At 37.4% G+C, this 24,768-nt stretch overlaps 1 protein-coding gene across 3 annotated transcripts in view; it reads right to left on the reverse strand.

Annotated features, from left to right (window-relative positions):
- Positions 1 to 9,714: 9,714 nt before the first annotated feature.
- The window catches only part of ppp3ca (protein phosphatase 3 catalytic subunit alpha), a 214,661-nt gene continuing 199,607 nt past the window's right edge, over positions 9,715 to 24,768 (reverse strand). For 2 of the 3 annotated variants that reach the window (XM_062982377.1, XM_062982375.1), the window contains exons 11-14: positions 21,459 to 21,543; positions 20,508 to 20,605; positions 16,459 to 16,488; positions 9,715 to 11,440 (exon numbers count right to left, since the gene is read on the reverse strand). In XM_062982377.1, the coding sequence (XP_062838447.1) occupies positions 11,244 to 11,440; positions 16,459 to 16,488; positions 20,508 to 20,605; positions 21,459 to 21,543 (410 nt within the window). In that variant the 3' untranslated portion in view covers positions 9,715 to 11,243. The remainder of the gene's footprint in view (positions 11,441 to 16,458; positions 16,489 to 20,507; positions 20,606 to 21,458; positions 21,544 to 24,768) is intronic. The other variant, XM_062982376.1, reaches the window with a different exon arrangement.

The following is a 24,768-nucleotide window of genomic DNA, read 5'->3' on the forward strand; positions in this document are numbered from 1 at the left end:
TTATTTTATTATGACACAGCAAACAAGATAGATATGCTGGATTTTGTATCACAAAATCACAAGTCGAACACTATTATTATTATTATTATTATTATTATTATTATTATTATTATTATTTGCTGTAAATTGGTCTTTTTCTTTCATCCTTTCTCTTTCAAACTTGAAACTGCAACACATCATTGGATCAATGGGCACACCTAGAAAGTCTATGGGCTTGGTTCTTACAAGGTGTACCTTCTCAAGCATCCCTGGCCTTTTCCTGCTGTATATCTTATGGCCTCTTTAAGACTCAGCCAACATGACCTCCACCGCCGCAAGTGCTTGGCTGAGCATGCTGAGCCTGTGTTCTGACAACAAATCCAGTGTTGATTCTGGCAAGCAAAGCGGAGGCTCTCACCAAAGACCCAGTCAGAAAGATTCCCCTGATGCCTTATTTCATTCCAATGCCAGCATCTCCGACACTTTCCCCTTTCTTTCCTTTCCCTTAGATTATTTGGCAGCACTTCTGAGGCTGCTACTAGATCCTCAAGGCGTCTTTGTTTCCCTGATTTTCTTGCCTTCGTCTCCTTTTTTTAGAAAACTCCAGGATTTATGAAGTGTAAAATTATATGAATGTTTCATGGAACAGCAGAGTTCCATTTCCCCCCTTGCCCCCGCCTTCTCGGTCCCTTCTCCGCTCTTTCATTCCAGACATCTTTCCTCAAACACAAGGTATCAGAGCGGTTTGAGCCAAGAATTTGCAGGAAACCTGGAGGTTCTGACTCACAGCAATCTGCTTCTGTGTGCCTCCAAGGAGCACAGTTTCTCTTCCATTTATCTGCATTGTACAAAAAAAAATAATAAGAAAAGAACGAGTTTCCTTTTCTATTGTAACTCTGCAATTCTATATATTTCTGCATACACTTAACCCTCATTGGCTTCTTTTTTTGGGGGGGGGGGGGGGAAAGCTACACAGAAACACACCTGCGGCACACAGTCTTCATTTTGCCTCATCTCACACCTGCTGCTTTGGAAAGTCTCAGTTGATCCCCAAATGGGTACAGGCCAGTGGTAATTTCCTACTGAAGATGGAAATAAAATCTACATGTACTGCAAAACAGTCTCTTCTTTATTATTTCCTCTGCTTGGATCCTGGCCCCGTTGAACCTTGACATGGTGTATATCATTTAATTTAATTTATTTCTCTCTAAATTAAGCATCTATACCTATATTCCATTTTAGAAACTGGACTCACTGTTAAAGTTTTTTTTCCATGTCAGGAGCGACTTGAGAAACTGCAAGTAGCTCTTGGTGTGAGAGAATTGGCTGTCTGCATTGACATTGCCCAGGGGATGCCCAGATGTTTGATGTTTTGCCATCCTTGTAGGAGGCTTCTCTCATATTCCCACATGGAGCTGGAGCTGACAGAGGGAGCTCATCCGTGCTCTCCTCAGATTCAAACTAGCAACCTTCAGGTCAGCAACCCAACCTTCAAGTCAGCAGTGAGCGAAAAGGGATCCCAGGGCAACAGTGAAAAATGTGTGTGTGGACAATATATTCTCTGCTGTTAGACTTGTCTTTTTTTAAAAAAAAATAGCATGCTCAGTGAAATTGTGGTTTTAATACTTAATGACATCACTAGAGCTTACACTCTGGGTTGTGCAACAATATTAATTTTGCAACTTTAATTCTGGATTACCAGCATCCATGAGGCAAAGCAGCAGCTTTGAAAAAGAGGTATCCAGAGAAACTGTCCAGGAATAGGATTAACTAGAAATATCTAGTTGCAAATAATTACTTGCAATTAATTCCTCATTTCAGTGACGAAGATATGAGTGAGTCACATTATCATGGTAACGTAATTAGAAATAATATCGTTTTGGGTACAGTGGGAATGTACCCTGATTAAATGGTGAATGAGGGATATCATGTTTAAAGTGTTGGCTTGTACTTTTCTATGGGGTTTGCAGGAAAGACAAGAGGAATAGGGAGAAGAGTATATTTTATAGAATTCAGTATTTGACAAAAAGGTAACAAATCTGTTATATTTGAGAAGTACCTTTAAAATTGCTGTTTAAATAGCAACTGCCTACATTTTGTATCTTTGAAGCTAAAGTGGTAACCAGTTAGCTGTACATTCTTTTATTTCACCAACCCTTTTTTTTTTCAGAATATATCTGTTTATTGGAGAAGGTGTAGAGAAAATATGTAGATTGTTATCAACTACTCTTTCCTTAAGAAACCTGAAATAAAATATATGAATAAAATGTATATATCTTTCTCTGAATTGATTTTCAATTACCAGAACTCTGCAGCAATGACATAATGTTCATAAACTATATATGTAATGTTGTTGTCATTTTCATTATAGGTGTTTCACGTTATTTTTTAGTTGTTGTTACGTGATCTGAGCTAACAGGATGGTGCAGGATAGCAATTGAACTAATTATAGATTTGGTAATTGAATAGTCACTGTTGGGTTGTGAACCATAAAGAATCTACTTTATTCTAATCTGGAAAAAGTGTGTATTGCTAAGCAACATTCTTGAACTCTAGATTCTAACATGTTCTGTCTATGGCACCCTTAGTTCTCCCTTAATGTTGTCATATCAGCCCCTGGCTTAACTCCTAAATGATATCAGAAACTTTCCTTGTTCTATTTCAGCTGTCTATCCAGCTCTATTTTGCCATCATTTTCATCCACTAAGTTCTTTCTCAGAAACCTACTTGAAATTTTTGAAATCACAAGCTACACAAAATTCAATTTTAGTAACTCTCTGGAAAAAAAATCAACAAAAATCTCAATTCTCCTCCATAACATGTGACATTTATTTTCCTTGGGTCTATTCTGGTTGAAACTCAAACCCGAGATATAATCCTCAGCAACAGATCAGGAATAACAGGGTTGTTGTGTGTTTTCCGGGCTGTATGGCCATGTTCCAGAAGTATTCTCTCCTGACTTTTCGCCCACATCTATGGCAGGCATCCTCAGAGATGCCTGCCATAGATGTGGGCAAAACATCTACAACAACAACTCTTTATTGATTTTTAAAAATTATTTTTATTAAATTTTTATTACATTTTTTATCAATTTTGACCATATCAAAACATGCTGGAGAACCATACTCATTTAGAGAATAAGGAGAAATTGCACATCCTTTTACAGGGTTCAGATAAAAACTCTATTTTAAAACTGACCCTTTTCATGCAAAAAGGGCTGGTCATCCACAAAACATCTATGTTTTGCCCACATCTAGGCTCTATAATTTTGTGCAGCAACTCTTTTCCAGAGTCCCCTCCCCCATGAAACTAGAAATCCTAGGTTAAAGTTGAGTCAACCTGCATTAATTCAACAGTGTGGAAGCATCCCAAGAATAGAGGGGATTTGTGTTTGTAGAGGGCTTTGAACATTCTTAAAGCACTGTGCAAATTTTAATCATGATGGTTACTAATTCAACATCTGGGATGTGGCTAGTTTAATGCAGGAGTGGGTAGTTGTGGTCCTCCACATGTATTTGCTCTTTAGATTCCATTAATCCAGGCGATCATATCCAATGGTAAGGGATTATGGAAACTGCAGTTAAAAATCCTTTGGAAAACCACAATTGCTGACTTGTATAGTTTGGCCTTTAGAGCTTTAGTGCCCTGCTTTCTGACAAATCACCCAAGCAGCTTATCTAAAAATGCCATTTTGGACATGACGTGACACTTTTAGAATTCTCTGGCATTTCTATGGTAACCAGATTTGCTCTAACACAGCTGAGCCTGGAGAGTATGGTCTCAATTAAGTGAAGGAAAAAAAACACCTTTAATCAGTGTTGTTATTAAGCTAAGAGATGTTTGATATCTTTGATATCTGTGTACAGAGCTCATGGGCTCAGTGGATGTGGGCTTCTTACTCTGCAGTACAGCAAGCTATTTATGGAAATGCTGTGTATTTGAAAAATGTATTATAGTTGAAATATACTCTAATGAATGTTACATTAAAATATCCTTTCAACTCTGCTGTAGTACAACTTGTGGATATTGCTTTGAGCGTGCATGTAGGATTCTATGCTTTCCTGAATGTGAATACCATTCATTTGTATCCTATCAGATCAACTTCTGGCATTTTGTTCCAAGTTCTAGAAATGATACAAAGTATTATGTTCCAAGTTCTAAAACCGATACTCACACCAGTCATCTGAAACAAACCAACTCAGAATATTCTAATATTCATATGTGTACATGTGAGAATTCTCAATGCTCATGTTAAACTGTTTTGTCAATGGTCAGGAATTGGACATGCTCACAAACAATAGTGTAGGTCAACTTAGGCCTACTTTATCATACCTCCTGCAGCTGGCAACTGCTGTGCTCTGCTTCGCCACGGGGCAAGGGGAATCTACTGTCCCATGCCCCGCATCACCCATAGAATCGTAGAGTTGGAAGAGACCTCATGGGCCATCCAGTCCAACCCCCTGCAAGAAAATCTCATTCAAAGCACTCCCAACAGATGAATTCTACAACCAGGTATATTATGGCAAACAAAAAAAAAATACTACCTTTGCATACTTAATGAAAGAAAAAGATGAAGCCTGAGGCTGTGGTATGAATAAGAGTGGCATGTCTTTGGAAGAACAAGTCAAATGTCAAGAAGCTATTTTGCTGAACTAACACTGATGGAATAGATTATGGAGTACTAGCATTTCAACTTGGCCAGATCGACTCTTACCAGATGCTCCTTTTTCCATTTCTTCTCTGCCAAAGTTGGAAATGAAAGCCCAGTAAAGAAAAGAATACAGGAGTACCAAAACATGCAATGTCAAACTACTTTGTATGTTTTCATACTACTGTATTCTTTTCTTACCAACCTCTTCATTTTAACTGTGGCTAGTATGTCATTCTGGTGGAGTAGAATGCGGAACATCTGTATTCATTTCCATTGCAGAAACTGACTTGTGATGTGTTGCCATTATGCATGGGTAAGGGCAGACATTAGTTGAACGGCATAGCCATTCAATTTGTGTAACACAATCAGGGCACAATTCAACATATGGAGATGTATGCTGTGTACCCAGAATAGTATAGTTTCTACTGTTGAGGATAAAGTATGGGTAGTTCAGTAACTCTTGCTATAATTCTGCTGGGCATTTTGCAATATGTATGAAGAAAGAAGAGAAGCTGATTCTTCACTATCCTTACGTGAAAATCCAATCTGCGTAAATAGCATACAAAGCACATGCACAAGTGCAATAACACTTATGTAATGTCTACAGCCAGGCTGGCTGCAAATTATTATAGCTACAAGTTACCATGGAAGAAACAAAATGATGCTAAGCTGTAAAAATGCTGTAAAGCCGACATTGTCTACAATACAAATTTGCTTTTATAGTAGAATTCCCAAAAGAACATTACTGCACTTTTTATACTGCTGCATAAACTATCTTAGTGAGGCAAATTCATTTGTTCAAAAGTCATCTGACTCTGTATCGAGAATCTGCCTTAAATGGCACCCACTTTGCCTGAGCATAGGAAACAGATTTGTTTCATTTGCCAAACATCTTATTCTGACTGGTCCCATTTCTCACCATGAAGAATTAAATATCTGTGCCAACCTGCAAGACCTTGGGCTTTCCTGTAGTAACATAAAACAGGCCAGCTATAATTTCATTTTTATTCTTCTGCAGAGTATATTTTTTCATCACACTGGCTCTGCAGTGTGGAAATAAATTATGTATTTAGGCATTTGACAATTTTATTAAAGTTTCATTCCCATCTGATTTCTTTCAAACGATCCATATTTCAAGGATTTCATCCTTAATTAATCTTGGCAATACCAAGGAATATTGGAAGATGGTTTTGGGAAGAAAATGTATTAAATTGTGTTCTCCCCATTCCCTTTAGAACTGCTCTCTCAAGACAGTTACAGACAGGGTTTTTTCTTCTTCTCATAAAGAAAGATAACCTCCTCACTTTTATTGCCAAGTTTGGAGCTGCTGGTGGTTAGGGGAAAATCTTTCAACAAATCTTTAGATTTAGCCTTCTCAGTTATGAAGAAGACTATTGAGATATCTTGGATTTGAGAATGATTTAGTTACATATCCAGAATGTTCTCCATGATGGATTTTATCAGGCAAAGCCAAATACTTAATATACCAGCTTATTCTATTATATTTCTATACGATTCCCTGATTTCTCATCCTCCACTAATGAAGATAATTGTGATAACCACAGCTTACCAGTTCCAGTTCTTGGTGACCAAATACAGGTTGATGTTATTCTCCTTCTGACTCAGTTACACCTGTATCCTTTCTTAAGAAGGGATCTAGACCAAACCAAGTATTTATCCACTTTTGACAAATGGCTTTCAACCCCAATAAATAATTCAATAAGATACAATTATTTCCACATTGAAATGATTTTTTTGGTTTATTTTCTCCTATCTCACCACCTTTCCTTTCGACTTCCAGTCATGGCTACAAGTCTGTATCTTCTCCTCTCATTTTCAGTTACTGTTTCTGATGGTTCTCAGTTTATTGATTGACTACATTTATATCTTACCTTTCCTTCATATATATTCTTTTAAATGCATTGCATACATAGAAAGTGTGCTTGTCTGTGGCTAATTCTCATATGGTGGACTAATACTTCTCTGCATGAAACTGAATAAAGTTTTATCATATTAATATGGAAATTAGCTCTACTCTACAGGATACGCTAGGCAGGCCTGATTGCTCTTGGTGCTCCTGGCAAAGACTATTGGATTTTCAGCTAAGTTTCTGATGACAGATGTATTGTTTTTACACCTCCTTTAACATCTGTTCTATCACAGGGTGGGGAAATGTGTGGCCTGACCAGATGGTTTGGGGGTATAATTCCCACAATTCTGGATGTTTATGGACTATGATTTCTGAAAGATAAAGTCCAAAAACATTTGGAAAACAAAAAAAAATCCCTAATAGGAGGAAAGGAATAATAGGGTAACCAACAGGTGACACGTTTGTTTCTTTAATAAGCAGCAGCTCAACCAGGGGTAATTGGTACAAATATTTTCTTCCAGAGGCAAGGATCTTTGGAACAGTTGTAGAAAAGGATAACAAAATGATTCAGAGAATGGAACAACTACCCTAGAAAGAAAGTTACATTTGGCTTCTTTAGTTTAGACAAAAAGACAGGTAAGATGGGAAATCCCGCATAGGAAAAATAGATAGAAAGAAATCTCTCTTTCCCTTGGGCTCTGTACTGGGAGAAAGGCAGAATGTAAATTAAACAAAGAAACAAATATAAAGGTAAAACCCAAGATCATCCACTGAATCATATTGGTAGGGGAGTCAGTGTTGATGAAAGGAAGTCCTTCTTTCCACTGTACATAGTTAAACTGTGGGATTCAATGCCACAAGATGTAGTCACAACCACCATCCTGGGAGGCTTTAAAAGGAGATAATTTCTTAGTGAATGTGAACATTGATGCTTTGTGGTTTAGCTCCATCAAGGGTATATGTCACCTTCAATCTGTAAGGGAGTTCATTTGAGAATCAACTGCTGATGAGCTCATGGCAAGCTTTCCATAGACAACTGACTAGCCTCCATGTAACCCAATTGGTGCACTAGATACAGCCTGATTCAAAATGGTTCTTATGTTCTTATGACCTGCAGGAATAGCTGGTGGTGGAATTTCTTCAACATCTACAAAGCACAAGAGACATTTCTACCATTCAAGTAGCAAACATTGCTGTTCAGTTCCAGATTGCTTGCTAATCCTTTCAAAACTCCAATATATGCCACCAAGAGATATGACTGTTAATAACGGACACTTGAAATATATTAAAGCTCTATAAAAATTACAATTCCATCAAATGTTGCATTTGTATTCCTGGGCCCTGAATCTTCCTGTTACTTGTAATCCACTATGAGGCATGAAACATGGTGTCCTGTGATTAGGAAAAAATGTTTGGAATTGTTATTTCTCTAAGCCGTGGATACTCAACAGTCCTTCTTTTGCTTGATTAGAAGTGTGAAATATGGAGAAAAGGCACGTTCGGTACTTCATGCTGACAGACGCTCCTGTGCAAGAATCTGTTTGCATAATCTCAATATTCCAAAAATACATCATGAAGTATGGCATGTTTGGGATGCAATGTGTGGGACTCTAATGTGTGTGGTAAAATTAAAGCATTTCACTTTTAGTCATATCTTCCTCCACTAACAGTTCATTAACTGTAGAAAACAAATTAGAACTGAAATCCTCTGAACACTATCAAAACATTCCTGCTTTGCAAACATGGTATTAGTATATATCAGAAATTAAATCCAGAGAAAACATCTGCACTAATGTAAACTACTAGTGGGGAAGCTTTTTTCTGAGCCAATTTTGAATGAATCCACTTAAAAGGAGGCACCATTTGAGTTCAGTTTAGATTAGATTTAAACTTTAGGCCCATTCTGGTCACAGGCCTTGTTTCATTCTTGACAATGTCAATGAGATCACAATATGGCTCTCTTGAAGGGCTGCTTTGTAAAATAAGGGACTAGGCTCTGATCTCTTTCATAAAAGGGTAAAGGCTTCCCCTGACGTTAAGTCCAGTTGTGACCGACTCTGGGGGTTGGTGCTCATCTCCATTTCTAAGCCGAAGAGCCGGCGTTGTCCATAGACACCTCCAAGGTCATGTGGCTGGCATGACTGCATGGAACGCTGTTACCTTCCCGCCAGAGCGGTACCTATTGATCTACTCACATTTGCATGTTTTCGAACTGCTAGGTTGGCAGGAGCTGGGACTAACAGCGGGTGCTCATTCCGCTCCCGGGATTTGAACCTGGGACCTTTTGGTTCGCAAGTTCAACAGCTCAGCGCTTTAACACACTGTGCTACCAGGGCCCCCCGATCTCTTTCATGGTTATGCAGAATATGGAATTTCTTACTGTCACAAATGTGCTTTCACACACATAGGTGCATATGGGTATTGCTACTTAACATATGCAGTGGAGTGGAGGCACTGTGGTTCTCCTGACATTTTGGGAGTACAAGTCTTTAGTTGGAATCCTGCTGGAGGAATTATAGTCCTGGAGATGTCGTGGGATTATGGTTCCTTGGTTAGAATGTTGTTGGCTAGTTTAAATTAGAATAGACCCACTTACCATCTGTTGGATGGTGAGTCAACACATAGCTAAAACAATTGGTTCAATGTCTCCTCCCAACCTTCTTTTCTGCAAGCTAAACATACACAGCTCCCTATAAGGAGTGGCTTAGGCAACTGGGCACGTTTAGCTTGGAGAAGAGAAGGCAGACAGGGACACGATTGCCATGTTTAAATATTTGAAAAGGTGTCAATACTGAGGAGGGGGCAGGTTTGTTTTCTGCTGCTCTAGAGACTCAGGGGAATGGGTTCAAATGGCAGGAAATGAGATTTCACCAAATCATTAGGAAGAACTTCCTGGAAGTTAGAGCTGTGTGCTGCCTTGGAGTGTGGTGAGCCTCCTTCTCTGGACAGAGGCTGGATGGCCATCTGCTGGAGTGCTTTGATGGTGTGTTACTGCATGGCAGGAGGTTTGTCTGGATGGCCCGTGAGGTCTCTTCCAACTGTATGATCTTATGATTCTAGTCTGTCTTGGACTGACAACTTGATTTAGCTCCCAGAGTCCCAAATCACCTGGAAGCCCTAAAATGAACAAAACACATGATTCAAGTCTTCTTTCTTGTGAGAATAAAACACACATACTAGAAAGCTTCAGGCAGTTATTGAGAGGAGCCTTAGATTCATGCACATTTTTATTGAGTAGTAATATAAAATGCTTTTTTTCTCATTGTTACAAGTGCATGCTTTGATTGCCAACATTTCATAAGTCAAATTACAAAGGCAAGGCTGTAGGCTGTAGTGAATTACTTGGGCACTTATACAATTGTTAAAAAATATCAGTGGACTGCTTTGTTGGTTTTTCCTCTTCCTTTAAGAATGCACCAGTTGTAACCCGTAACTGATATACAAAGGGAAAAAAGTGAAAAAATTACATTTTGTGGCACATGACAGAACGTAACAAAATGACTAAACCATCATGACATTAACAGTTATCATGCATTTAGTTTCACATGTAACTACAAACTTAGTTTTAATTTCACAAGGTTTGCTAAACATGCTAACCATCTATATGTGCACTGACAAGCTTATATTAAAAACTTTTAAGAATACTCTCCCCCTTAGATTTTTCAAAGCTTTTTTGATTACAAAATTTCAAAGGCATTAGCATTTTCTTTTTAGAGAATATAAAGTACGCCAGTATACATACATTTCCAGTATAAGTCAGACCACTAAGCGCATTACAGTCCCATACAGGCCTATACAGCCAATTTTTTTCTTAAAAAACATGCATAGGCAGATTTTTACAGAATATAGATGCTTTCACTGCACTTAATATGGTGTCTTGTTCACTATACTTAAAAATGCACCACTCATAAATATTTAAATTCAGCAAGCCACAACCAAGACTTGATTTTTACCAAAAAAAATCCTAAATATAAACAGCAAAAAAGAAAAAAAATGAAAAGAAAAGAAGGGTATCATTATTCCAGTTTTTTTTCCTTAAAAACGTAAAAGAAAAAAAAAGAATTATCACTGCCAAATTAATTAAGGTAAATGTTATCTTTAAAGAAGGGCATTCAAGCACACTAAAGAAACCTGAGGTAAGCATAATCTGTACAAAATTAAACTGTCCTTTTTGGCATTTTTAACAAATTTTGCAACATTCTTTTTTATTTTTATATATATTTTTAAGATAGCCTAATTTTTTTTAAGATAGCCGTTGTCTGACATGAGTAGCAAAACATTATCAATAAATAGTCTCCTTATTTAGTTTGTACATCACTTTGTTAAAAATGTTTTCGATGTTGTCCATGTTTAGTGCTGCAACTGTAAACGTACAATAGTTAGTAAGAAATCAGACAAAGTTGTCATGTCCAGTAACATAATAAAAGGCCTTTCAGTTAACATATCTAGAAGTTTCCAATGCAGTAGGAAAACATGTTCATTCCCCTAACTTTGCAATATATACCAGCATTAGCTTTCATTTAGCTTTTCTACAAGCATTTTAAAGGCATATCCAAGGAGGTCTTTAACCCCCAACCCCCCACCCACCAAAATAAAGTTTACTATCTCTTCTTAGATGATATTGTAAACTGAATCCAACACCTGGCCCCCGTAAGCTATCATCAGAGGCAAGAACATCCAACTGCTGATGAGCAGCAATCCCATCATGCCCTGCAGCTCATAAACAAAAGAAATCAGAAATGGTCACTGAATATTGCTGCTATTACTGCCATTACTGTCAGTGCCATTAGTCTCTGAGGAGATGGCCTTGTTGATGGAGTTCAGGTTGGCATCTGATGGCATGGCATCTCTGCGGGGAGGCATCCGCTCGTTGATCCGGTCCAAGCCTTTGGCCTCTTCAAAGCTCGTGATCTTGTGCTGCGGCGAGAATCCTTTGATGGCTACATGGGAAATTGGGGGGAGGAAACAAAACAAAACAAAAAAACAAAAACAACAAAAAAGGGAAAAGAAAGTGAATGGCGACACGAAGGGACAGCCCTTTTTTTTTTTTGACAGTTTTATCGAACAGTCAACTGAGTGGGGAAATTCCTTTGTAGTGACAAAAATAAAATGACAATGCAATCAAAAGCTTCCAGATGTATTTGAAAACAGCTAGAAAGTAAAAAAGCCAATGTCTTATGAACGGTTAAGATACTCTCAATAAAATTCAGTCCTCTGCTTTTTATACTGCAGTTTTGGGAACTTTCTCACAACACACACAAGCACACACACACACACACACACACACAAAGAAGAGAAGCAACTGAAATGTATTATCTTCAAAGTCTAAGGGCCAATTGACACCTTTTTTCTTTGAGGCAAGAAGTCCTTACAAGGATTTTTATCTTGCAATTTCATGCAGTTGAAATGTTTGCCTTCATGAGCAATGCAGAGGTAGTTGTGCAGACCATTAAAAAGTCACAAACCTTATGTTGCAGTAATACTTCTATCCATGGGTCAATGCAAATGCTGAAAATGTATCAAAAAGGGAACCATCCTCTTTGAGCAGAATGGCGAAAGACAAGAGCTTGATTCATCTTAGGAGAATCTAAAAGGACTTGACTTGAATTATCCATGGACCATGTCAAAATCCAGAATTTTGGTGCCCAAACCTGCTTTCTACACAAAGTCGACTTATACAGGAGTATATACAGTATTGTTATCTAGAGAAAATTCACAAATAATTGTGTGAAAGATGAAGGATTTTTTTTTTAAAGAAGACCAATGATACTTGAAAAATGAGTCCCGCATCTTTGTAAGGGCATTGGGCAGCTAATGGGAGCTAAGTGACCGGGACTGCACTAATAAGTCTCTTATAGCCATTTGGATATTTCTTTTCTGGACATTTTCCCTAGTCATGATGAAATGCTACACCAGAATTCAAATTAATCACAATTGAGCTTCTCCTTTTATTAGGATTTGGTAACTTATTTAAAACCTTGGGAAAGAATTACACCATGATCAAGGTAGGGACAGAAACTTCATATATTTTAAAAAGGAAGAGGATGGAGATAAGTAGGATTTTATTGAACAGTCTGTTCCTTTAATCATGGTAAAGAGGCTGCTTCCATTATGAAGGCACCTGTACAGGGAACTGAAGTGGTTTTATAATTTGAGGAAACTCTTAAAATGCATGAGAAAGAAAGCCCTCACTTGTCTTCACTACAGGGGAAATGATCATACACTACTCAGGAACAATAACCTTCTCTGTCAGCCCTAAAGCACTACACAATCATCTGGTTAAACTGCAGTAATTCGGTGTGACATGGACTTTGAATACCATTCTTTTGGCATATTTGTCCTTCTTAACTTTGAAAGTGTAAGAAAACAGGAGCCACTAACTGAATTTAAAAGTCAAAAAACCTGCCCTTCAACAATGACATTAAGAGTCCCACAATTTATCTTACTGGGCATTTTTAAAAAGCCCCAGTGAGATGCTTCCTTCTCTACCAGCAGGGCCTCATACAATGCTATCAATTCTGGGATTTATTTTAGAAAGTGTATAAAACACAAACATGGGTGATGTCACTTTGGGTGACGGTCCATTCACAAAGTCTTAAGTCATTTATTGATGCTACCCTCACCCTTGTGTGCTGTTCTCTTGTTTTTGTAAAATAAATCAAATAGATAAAATTGTGGTTATGCTTCTTTCTGCTTGGTTTCTGAATATACAAGCTTGTCAGAACTTGCACCAACAACAGGGGTGATATACTGGGAGAGTATGAGAAGAAAGGAAGAGGAATTTGAAACTGAATTTGTTTTAATTTCTCTATCAAGAGATTGATTTCCACTGAGGAGAAAGTGTAACTCATTCTGAAATCTGTAACAGGTTTACATTTTATCTTAAAGGGAAAGATTTTTGTGACAGATACATCTTCTCTTATGTTGACATGAGTCCCCTTGGGGAGATAGGGGAATACAAATAAAGTTTTATTAATTTATATTACTACCTAATGTCTATTATGGACAAATACTGAGGACTGATCCCTTTTACCATGGGATTATATTTTCATTTCTTCTTTTATTCTTTGTTTAAAAAATAACTCATAGCCATATGGAATAACTCATAGGTATACAGCATACTGGGCCATCTGAAGAACGTAATATCATCTCTAAAACCATTCGTTTGTGAAAAATATAACAGTTTGTCAGTGGATTGGATCCAAAGGTTTGAGTGAAAAGGAATTAGCCACTGGTGCAATTTCACAACAAATGCTGGCCCTCCGCATTTGAGAGTTTGACATTTACAGATTTCATTAATCTGATTAAAATTGTTTCTCTAGGAATCACTAGGTTTTCTAGTGAAATTCTATACCAAATGACCAGCAAAAGTTGGCCATAAAATCGTGCTAGAAGATCTAGACATTCTTAGAGAGGTGCTATCTCAGGTTGAAAAACAAACACTTTTTTCTTCATTTTTAATTTTTTTGCTGGGACTCTATGAACTTTAACTCCAGCTAATGTGGAGAACTCTGTAGTTACATATGGTTCCATTTTCCTCTGCACAAGATTATAATGCAAGGTTAAACAGGCCTTATAAATTTAACCATTAGTTTAATTGTGTTTCAATGATTTAATCTATCTTGTTTTAGTCTTCTGTATGTTTGGAGTCAGCATGGTGTAGTACGGAGTTCTCAACCTGTAGGTCCCCAGGTGTTTTGGCCTACAATTTCCAGAAATCCCAGCTGGTTTACCAGCTGTTAGGATTTCTGTTGCTGAAGGCCAAAACATCTGGGGACCCACAGGTTGAGAACCACTGGTGTAGTGGTTTCAACGTTGGACTACAACTTTGGAAACCAGGATCCCAATTTCTGTACATGCATGGTAACTCACTGGTGACCTTGTACAAGCCAACTCTTTCAGCCAGAGGGGAAGGCAAGGGCAATCTCTTTTTGAATAGACGTTGCCATGAAAGCCACATAAAGGTTCACCTTAGGATCACCATAAGTTGGTAATGATTTGAAGGTACAAAACAATAACAAGAAGTTGCACTGCATTCCATGCCAGTAAAAAGATGATATATTAAATGAAGAAAGACATCTTTGTCATGAAGTAGGGGCTTTTTGGATCCAACCCAATGTGTTTAAGCTCTGAATGTAGGACTGCTTCTGATGGCCTAGTTTATTCTGGAACCTACTGTAGGGCCAACTTCACTCTTGGTTGTCTGGAACTGCCCTTCCTCACATGTAAACCAACATTTAGTCCTCCACCCATTCCCCGCAAAGTTTCATCAAACTTTTATAACTCAGATTATAAAAGACCCATATCAGATATCCAACCTGTCTTTACCACAGTACTGCCAATTCGTACATAGTCCCTTGAAACAGGTGTATAATGAATGGTAAGTTGAAGTGTAATGTGGACTGGCTTTGGCAGGACATTCTTTTGCAGCTGGAGATGTACACATTTGTCTCCCTTAAAGGCCTGAACAGGACCCCAGTGAAGCTATTCATGTAATCAAAATCTTTAGTAGATTTCTCAAAGGAAAAAATATTTTAAATAAATAAGTAAAGTAAATTAAATTAAAGCAAAATAGAAATTAATTGTTTAAAAACCAAATATTAGATCACAGAACAACATAATGGTAAAGAGAAATTTAACTCGAAGAACACATATTCCCAGAATGGGCTGCATAAATGTTAAACCCGGTGTCAAGCAGACAGAATTATATACCATCGTGTTGAAGAAAGTGCTCTGCCGCAATTGCTGGTCAGACAATGATTATTAGCAGTTTACATTGAGAGTAATACTAAAAAAACACAACACAGTCACAGAAATCACAGGAAAAGAAACAGCCAAACTGTCAACAAGAATGCACACTGCAGAGTAGAGTTTGCCAACAGGAATAGAGGATTCCAACGTAAATAGCAGCTCGCTCACTGCTATTTAGAAAGCAGTTGTATTTTCTCTTACTTCTTTATAAGAATTTTTCTGCTACTGTCACAAAAAGGTTTTTATTAAAAAATAGACAGAAGGGGCCAAAATGGCACTCTTACTCCTTGCCAAAAGAACTAATAGCTAATTATTTTTTAAATTATTGTTATTATTCTTTTTGGAAAAACTCACATTTTAGGGGGGCAAGAATAAAATACAACTGAAGATTTTTTGTTTGTTGTTTTGTTTTAAAGGGGAACTTATGAGAGTCTTCTTGCAAAACAATTTGAATGCTTAATTGTATCACCACATACATAAATATTAAAAGGTAAAAGAGTTTGGTTGATGTCTTAGCTTAGGAATTGCTTAGGAATGGAGAGAAAAGAATTCTTGAAAAAGGCAGCTGGACAGTTCAAATAGTTTTGAGAGCAATTCATTTTTTTTATCAGCAGTCATTTAGAAAATAGTGGTTGTACTAAAATCAATGTTACAGAAGTTCCCAATGTTTGTAGGAAAAAATGCATCCTGCTGTCATGATTTTAATTTCCCCCCTGCCTTGGAGGGGACACTTTAAAGTATTCTGAACTAGAGTGAAGACTCAATAAAAATAAGTTTCATTAGGGACCTCACTTAAGGGAGAACATTTAACTTGATGAAGTCACTTTTTAAAAACAAATTTGAGATCTGGTTGAAGATGACGTGAAGAACGTGCCCCCCATCCTGGGAAATGGGTTCTTGTCAAATGGCTTTTACTGAAGAGCTGCCATGGCCACTTTGACTCGAGAGGCGAGATACGATTCGGCACTTTTAAGCTTCAAGGACACAGATCGGAACATCGTTGCCACTTTAAGAAACAACACCAACAACAAAAGAAACACTTTCCCCTTTAAAGCAAGTAAACTTAGGTTAATACTGAGCCACGATTGTTAGCTCAACACCCACACACTCTATACAAGCTACAGCAAAAAAAGAAAAGAAAAATGAATACACCCAGCAGAGCCCTTATCTGTTGCAAAAACAACAGAAAGGGGTCTGGCCAATTTACCTTCATCAGCCTCAATAGCCTCAACAGTAGCTGAAGAGAAGAAAGGGGTAGCAAAACGAATGAGAAAAATGAGCAGAGGATTTCACTCTAAGAACAAGTCAGTGAATAGCAAAGGAGCTCGTACACTTAAAGGTTACTGTAAGTGCTGGATTTTGACACAGAAGACAACACAGAATGCTACACACAAAACAGACACAAGTGTTGTAACTTGCAGGCAATAGATTTCTGTTTTATTGTTTGGTGGTGGTGGTGGGGAGATGAAATATAATTGTTTCCTCTAACATACAAATTGCCACACTGATTATATTCCTAGGGGGTTGTTTGTGTTCAGCATCTTGTAGTACCTTAAAGACTGGCACATTTTATATGGCACAAGTGATTGAATCCACTGATGAAACCAAATAAAACTGAACAGCCTTTAAGGCATAACCAGGCTTTTGGTTAGTAAGACTGAAATTCAATGTCATGTTTAATTTACCTGTGCCTTATTGCCCATCAGCCCACAGTGTTAATAGTGTTAAGCACACATGCAGCATTGAATGGGGCAAGTTAGTCCGGGGAATGCACAATACTGTGAGGCTAAGCCAGCAAAGCGACCCTGACCAATGAACATCACAATATTAGAATATTTCCTGTGGTCAGTATAGGGGCAATAGCATTGTCTTGGAGAAAGGGCTGTTCATGATTTTTTTTCTTCATTTCTTTTTAAAATACAGGCACATATGAAAAAATAATTAGGAAATTTTCAGGTTGTTCAAAGACAGTGTTCAATTTTGCCCATCACATACCATTTTCATGATATTTTAAAAGTGCAACACTAAAAAAAGCCACTTTTAACTGAAGTTGTTTATTCTTTTTTTTTTAAACCAAACCAATTTTGGATTCAATTTAAAATTTTGGCAAAATGATGAAATGTTTCATAATTGCTTGGTAAGACAGCATGGATATCAAACCACAGTAGCCACTGAATTGGGTTTAAGGGGGTTTTGCAAGCAGAACTTAATATTAGAAATGTTTTACAATTTATATCAAATTCTCTTTGGCAGCCAGATCCATCTAAATTATGAGTTAAGAATGGCAGTATGGAAGAGTATCCTGCCCGTAAAAAAAAAATGGAACAAAATCTATCCAATTATACTAATTATTTATTTTTTTGCAGTTACCATGCTTAATATGGAGATCAGTGGAATCTCATTGTCATCTTGTGTCAAAGACAAGTTCCCCCATGGAATCTATAGCCCTCAGGTGTGGCAAATAAGAGAACAACCAGACTAAACTAAATATGTGTAATAAATATGAAAGAGAGGGAAACAATAGAAAATAAGATGAGTGACAGGAATCCAAATCAGCATGGATACAGTGAAAATAATGGCCACTAGGAATGTACACATTTCACAGAATATATTGACCATATTTTCTGTTAATACATAGAGCAGTGAGAAAAATGTGCTTAACAGAAATTATGTAGATTTCAGTATATTTGGTGAACGGTGCAAGGTGTTATCTAATGAACTGTGTATAGTAATGTTTCACTAAGCTACAACACTGCAGTATGAGGAGCTTTGCCAACACCCAGTTTAGTAAGACTTTTGGGTACTGTCACCAAAGTGCTTTCTAGTTACTGGGTCAACTGCAGAGCATCTGTTGGACTGAATTTTATCAAAACCAAGGGACTAGCGATGAAGACCTTCTAATAGATGCATCAAAAATTCCTTGAGTGTGACAAAAGTACATGGGTTATCATACTGCAGCATTTACAAAGCAGAACATTACCATGTGTGTAACACACAAGCCACCAAAAAGAGAGTTTACCACAGAATACCTGAATCTTCTAGATAAGAGAAAAAGAGACAGAAAAGGGAAAAATACAGGGAAGAAACTCCAAGGAAGAAACGGAAAGTTAGAGGCTGAGACTGAGTTATTGAAAAGGCGAATGTCCATGTCTCACGTGCACGAGTGCATGAAGTATATGTTATACAGTAGTACACACAGATAACAGGGTACAGTTCATACATTAAAATACTTGATTGTGGCTCCTCTTTTCAAAAGGAATACTCCACTAGCTATAACTCTGTAGCATCACTTTTACAAAATATGACTTGAAGCCATGAACTGACTGGAGAAAGTGCTTCTGTGTTTTCAAACACAACAAAGCCACCATTAACAAGTTCTTCCCTTCAAGATTATTCAAGTAAATTTTGAATTTACTATGAGTGAGTTAAGTTTTTCTCTAGAATGGCACACAGGAAAAAACTGAATTCCCATTACAGAATATCAGTTTTGTAGTTCTTTGTGAACCAATGATGACAATTTTTATTAGTCAAACTAAGGGTTTGGTGCATTGTCTTACTCAGCTGACCCAACTGTATACATCAGTGGTTCTCAACCTGGGGTCCCCAGATGTTTTTGGCCTACAACTCCCAGAAATCTCAGCCAGTTTACCAGCTGTTAGGATTTCTGGGAGCTGAAGGCCAAAAACATCTGGAGACCCCAGGTTGAGAACCACTGGTATACATGAATATGACTTGTTATACTTCTAATGCCCACTAACTCCCCTTCTGTGTATGTACATATAGACATGTATGTAGGGAAGGCATATCAGGAGTATTCCAAACATTTGGACATGCCTTCCTCTATGTGTGAAGTAAAACTCTCCACCAATTGTTCTGCTGACTAACGCTGCTGGAGATCTCCCCATATGTAATAGGAGAATCCTCTCATATGATGAGAAGCAGCACTCTTACGGGGAGGCAGTCATCTTCTCACTTGCATCAACTCACAGTCATAACAGCCTGTCAACTATAATATTTGGTAAGATGAATGGAATTTGTTCCAAATTTTGTTATCTGGAATCGAGTTACCTGGAATTGGGGCATGGGTTAAGGAGACTGATATGTTGTGAAAGGTTTTGCGAGATCACTAGTTACTGTTATTCGGATTATTTTATGTAACTATTTTTAACTGGCTAAATCCACTGACATTCTTTCAGTGTTGTGCTCAGTGCTTGTGATGCAGTACAAACTAAATATGGTGATAAAGAATAGCTGGAGTACTACAGTTGCATTGCAGAAGTGAAGTGATCCCTTGTTAAGTTTCATTAAGTAAAGTAACTTAATTATGCTGCTGATATTGAAAAAGGAATTAAGCATAAATTATTCATTATCTGTAACTAGTTACTTCTGCATTTTTTGGTGATAGACCTACTTATAAGTAGAGGTTGGAGAGGATTAGTTGAGAGCCATGCACATTATTTGTTCTAAATTAATGGTATGTATTCATTTGCAGTGGCATGTTTTTGAAAAACTAAGTCTCCAGGACCCTATTTTATATAAATAAAATAAAATTTCTCTCTGTTAGTCAATCTGTTATTTTCTTCTACAAGAAAATAGAAGAAAATAGGGGTTGCCTGAGAGGATCTGATTGCATATGGAAATTCACTGGAAATTCACAAATGTTGCCTAAACAAAATCACACTTCGGAGGGGAGGGGGCTTTTTGGAATTAGTGGCTCTAAGGCCTGCAAAAAGTGGGACATAGGACTATGTGGCTTAGGGGCCACACTCTGTTGTAAGCTGATGCAAGTCTCTGTTCTGTTCCCCATGGAGGAGTGCCCACTGGTTGTGGCTACTAGATGTCCCAATTTCACTCTGACTAGTTTGGGGAAAGGAGGAGCACAGTTGTGTGTTCATGTTTTCTCTCTTGACACAAGGCAGTGCAGTCCTATAGAACTAGAATGAGTGCAGAAAATTGCACAACCCAACTTTATCTTCTTCTTCAACAAATTGCAAATCCTCCTCTGTATGGAAGAATCTTTCCTTACACCACAAATAATGTCAGCTATACCCTATTGTTTGTTCACTTATTCCAAATCAGCCAACCAAATCCACCCCAATTTTCTAAACCCGTTTCTAGCCACTTTGAGCTCTTGCTCCCTTTCCCTTTTCTTGAAAATGCTGCAATTCCATAAAAAGGAAAAGAACATCAGGAATTCTGTAGTTTGGCAGCTGGATGTTTACATACATCACACCACACATGCACAAACACACTTACCGCTTTGAAGAGTCTGCTTCCCTCCAGACAGCACCCCACTGGGCAGCATTCCTGTTGGGGTCAAGCCTTTCAGTGTCAGCACACTCTCACTCTCTTCCCTGGGAAGAACAGGATGAGACAACATCAATGGCAGGTAGCAACCAACACAATGAGACAAAAGAGGCTCCAGCTGAAGAAGCCTCATTTCTCCCCGGTAGTATATTTCATGTCACTGGATGATTATTGCTCTGAACCACATCGGATGTCATACTTTTTCCAAAAATGGAAGGTAAATGCAGAATAAACTAACTACTTTGTTCTTCCATCACGAAAATGGACTAAGAAGTTGGACAGACATGAAGAAACACAAGGTGGCAAAAAACTCATGTCTCCCTTTCATGTCTGCAAATCAATTTCCTGAGCAGAACATCAACATAAGGCCTAAATTCCAATTCATATCATAATTTAAGATATGGTGAACACATCTTAGCTAACTTGTCTCTATCTGGTATACTTACATTTCCATGAATGGGTCAGACATGGATATTCGAGTGTATTCAGAGATGTTGCAATGTATGGAAAAGCCACAGGAGGGGTGGGGTGAGTTTGCAGTGAGAAGAATGGTAGATAATTGCTGATTACTTTCCCAATGAAAATGGGACTGTGCTGTAACCTTTTACCTTATAGCCTTTTGGTCATAACTGGGATTCCAAGAGCAGTGTTTGCTAATCCATACCTAGATCTAATATTACCACTTCAACATAAATCAAAATGGACTTCTTGTTGGTTAGGCATCTCTCAGAGAACTATAAACAAACCCTTTGTGGAGTAGGAAGAGGCTTTCAGCGGATTAGTGCCCTAATACACATGAAGCATCTAAAAGCATTTCAAAGTGGACTGAAAAGGAATAAAAAAACAAGGTAAGTGTTTTGTAACCTTTGCAATAAGCAACAACGTATGTAGAAGTCATACCTCAGCACAGAAAATACTCGAGCCATTTTGCCGATTGCCCGGATCTTGTTCCTTATAACTTCTTTTCGAGCTGCAGCAGTGGCACCTATTGGGAAAATGTTTTTTTTTTTAAAAAAAGATTGTAATTTTTAGCACACTGCAATTCTACTTTTTATAATAATTTCCAATATTTTCACAAACTAGTTTTCCAACTGAAGGTAGCATATATGGTTAAAAGTATTTTATCCTCCACACACATTTTGATCACCTTTTAAAAATGAACACATTGCCAATTCTATGTATAAAACTATAAGTATGTTTACTGTATGCACATGGATTAGGCAGATGCAAATGTTTAATACAAGAGTGTATAAGCTCTTAGATTATTTTTGTGCTTAGCCTATTTCAAATTTGAATCCACTTGACAGTGGATTTTTACAACACTCTGTATGCTAAGTATGGAGTCAGAATATTCTGGAATTAAAACATATCTTTTTCTTTTGATTGATATGAATTTGTTGCAGGGAAATAATGTATAAAACCGTGAAGCATACGAACTTCAAGTAGCTCTGAGTAAAATGCCTCTCTTTATGGCTTTGAGAAATATTTAACCACCCCCTTCTCTCTTCCTTTTAGGGCAAAAATTATACTGAGCTCCTACTGAGTTGGTACAATGACACACAGTCTTTGCTATGCCTGGGTGTACACCTGAAAGAATCAAGTACATTTTGATAGATCAAAGCCTTTCTCTGTAAGAAATTGATTCTGCATGGTAACTCTCTGTACCCAGCTGTAATGTTTAACACAGCTTGCCATATGGATCATGTAATCACATGGAAAGGTTCCATAGAAGCACTTTACGCTTTGAAAAACATACTGTACAGACACAGAAACTCTCCATGGGATGGGGAGGATATACATGGCAAGCTGCTCTTAACACCACAACCACAGTTAACACATGACAACAGTATTCCACAGAGATAAAGTTATATATTTACCAGTTCTTTGTCAGATGATATCCCACCAGCATTATGATTTTTAAAATGCTCAACCAAATTATGATTCTTCTTTAGACATATTTTCCCCATTACATTAGGGAATTAATGTAGCTGCTTGCACTCAATTTCTATCCCCATATATTGGTGAGCTACTTAACCACCAGGAAATATACCCGTTTTTACTAGAGTCTAATGCACCTTTGAATCTAATGCACACCTCAATTTTCGAAATCCCCCAAAACATTTGCTGGTAAATGTAATACACTGTGGCAAAAAGTGCACTCTTGGCAATTTGGTCAAAAAAGGTAAGCATTATACTATTGCATGCTTAGAATTCCTTCTTTTAACACAAAAGTGTTAGGACACGAAAGTTTTCAGCTATAGAAAAGAAAACCTTGGGGTGCATCTATGCTGTAGAAGGATTCACTTTAACTGCCCTGGCTTAATGCTATGGGATCATGGGGGCTGCTAAAGAATGCTGATGCCTCACCAAACTACAAATCCCAGCATTGCATAGCATTGAGCCATGGCAATTAAATTAGAGATGACGTCCCTCAAATAGGAGCTCCAGGTGCTCCTGACATAGCTTCCCCTTTTGCTTTTGCTCAACACTAAGATCAGTTTGACTACCAACTATAGGCATGAGCTATAATTCTGTAACCATCTAGTTTGAAAAGTCTGATTTTAAACTGTTGCACTTTGTTCCCTCTCTGTACCAAAGAGAGAAAACAATTGGGCTGCTTTAAGGGGCAAACCACTGTCTGTACACTCAACACAAAATTCAGCTTTCTTCAAACAAGTACAAACATTAAGAAAGTCATAACAGTGGACTAATGCAGATATGAGAGGGGCCTTTTTTCCCCCTGTACCTCCATAGCAGTGCATTTCAGTGCAGCCAGTCTTTTGTCCATCCCCTGCTCCTATTTGTTGTTTTGGAGAATGGGAGGGATCAGAGAAGAAAACTATTTCCATCTTAGGTGGGTTTGGGATATATTGTTTAAAAAGTGCAATGATGGAAGTGCATTAGTGTAATAGCAGTCTGGTGTAAATTAAATCAATGATATATTAATTATATTCATAGAGTCAACTCGGGGCATGCCATGAGAAAGAAGTTTCCATGAGAATTTGTTTGGTGTCTGATTTGATGAAGTTACATCAAAACATAATTAAAGAGAGAGAAGCTTTTTGTATTTTTTAAAAAAATCTGTTGATGGGAAAATAAGAAAGAAACGAGAATCCCTTGCAAGCAAAATGTTTTCATGAGCCAAGTATTGCTGAGCCTAGAGAATGACTAGAAACAGTTAAATATTATTTGCATAACATTTCCAATATAATGGGGTGGGTTGAAGAGGGAAGACTGCAACATAAGTTGATTTGTTTCTTTCTTTGTCAATTTCTATTTTCCTTTTACATTTCGAGAAAAATGCTAACCATTAATATTAATATAATAATGGGCAATATCGAAGTTCTGTTTCATTCGACGCCAATAGATTAATTTTACCCAGTAACAGAAATAAATCTGCCATGCTTTTAAGGAAGAAAAAAGCAAAATTAATATTGCTTGGGGAAACATGTATTAAAAAGGAGGAAGAAAATATAAAGTTTTAAAGATGGGCAAAGTACATGCAGCCTGTCTTGAGGAAATAAAAGATGGGACTATTGATAAATATTAAAGAACTGATGGACATGACATTTCTAGGTTGGAATCTAATTATGATTACTCTAGTTAGAGCAGAACAGTTGAATCAATGTAATTTATGTTGGTTCTAATTTATTAATTTCATGCTGCTTTAATGAGTGAGCTCTACTTGGACTAATAGTTAACTTGGGCCATCAGTGACACAAAAGACCCATAAACGTTATATAGGAAGAATGGAAGAATGAGAATATATACGAGAAAGTATATAGAAAGTATGAGAGGAAAGAGGGAGTATAGATCCATTCAATCAAATGTTAGGAGAGTGAAAGCATATGTAAATCCCATTGATTCTGTGGCTCTTCAGGCTTGACAACAAGATTTAGATCTATAAATGTTAGGTTGTATTTATCACTACAACATTGATAAAATATTGTTTGAAAAAATAACCATTGTCATGGTCAGTATATGCAAAGGTGATTTTAACAGAGATGTCTTAATTAAGCAAGACACACAAGGAATTCATTATTTGGCAGGAACTATCCCCACTTTTAAAAATAAAGAATGTAATCTGAAGTTTCTAAAAGATGCAAATAGTATCTACAATATAGAAATGAATACATTACAAATCTGCTTAAAGAATATGGGCCAGTTTTTTGTTACAGAATGAATTGCATAGTGGATAATTTCACTTTGA

The sequence above is a fragment of the Anolis carolinensis genome, chromosome 5 (assembly GCF_035594765.1).
Source record: "Anolis carolinensis isolate JA03-04 chromosome 5, rAnoCar3.1.pri, whole genome shotgun sequence".
Taxonomy (NCBI): domain Eukaryota; kingdom Metazoa; phylum Chordata; class Lepidosauria; order Squamata; family Dactyloidae; genus Anolis; species Anolis carolinensis.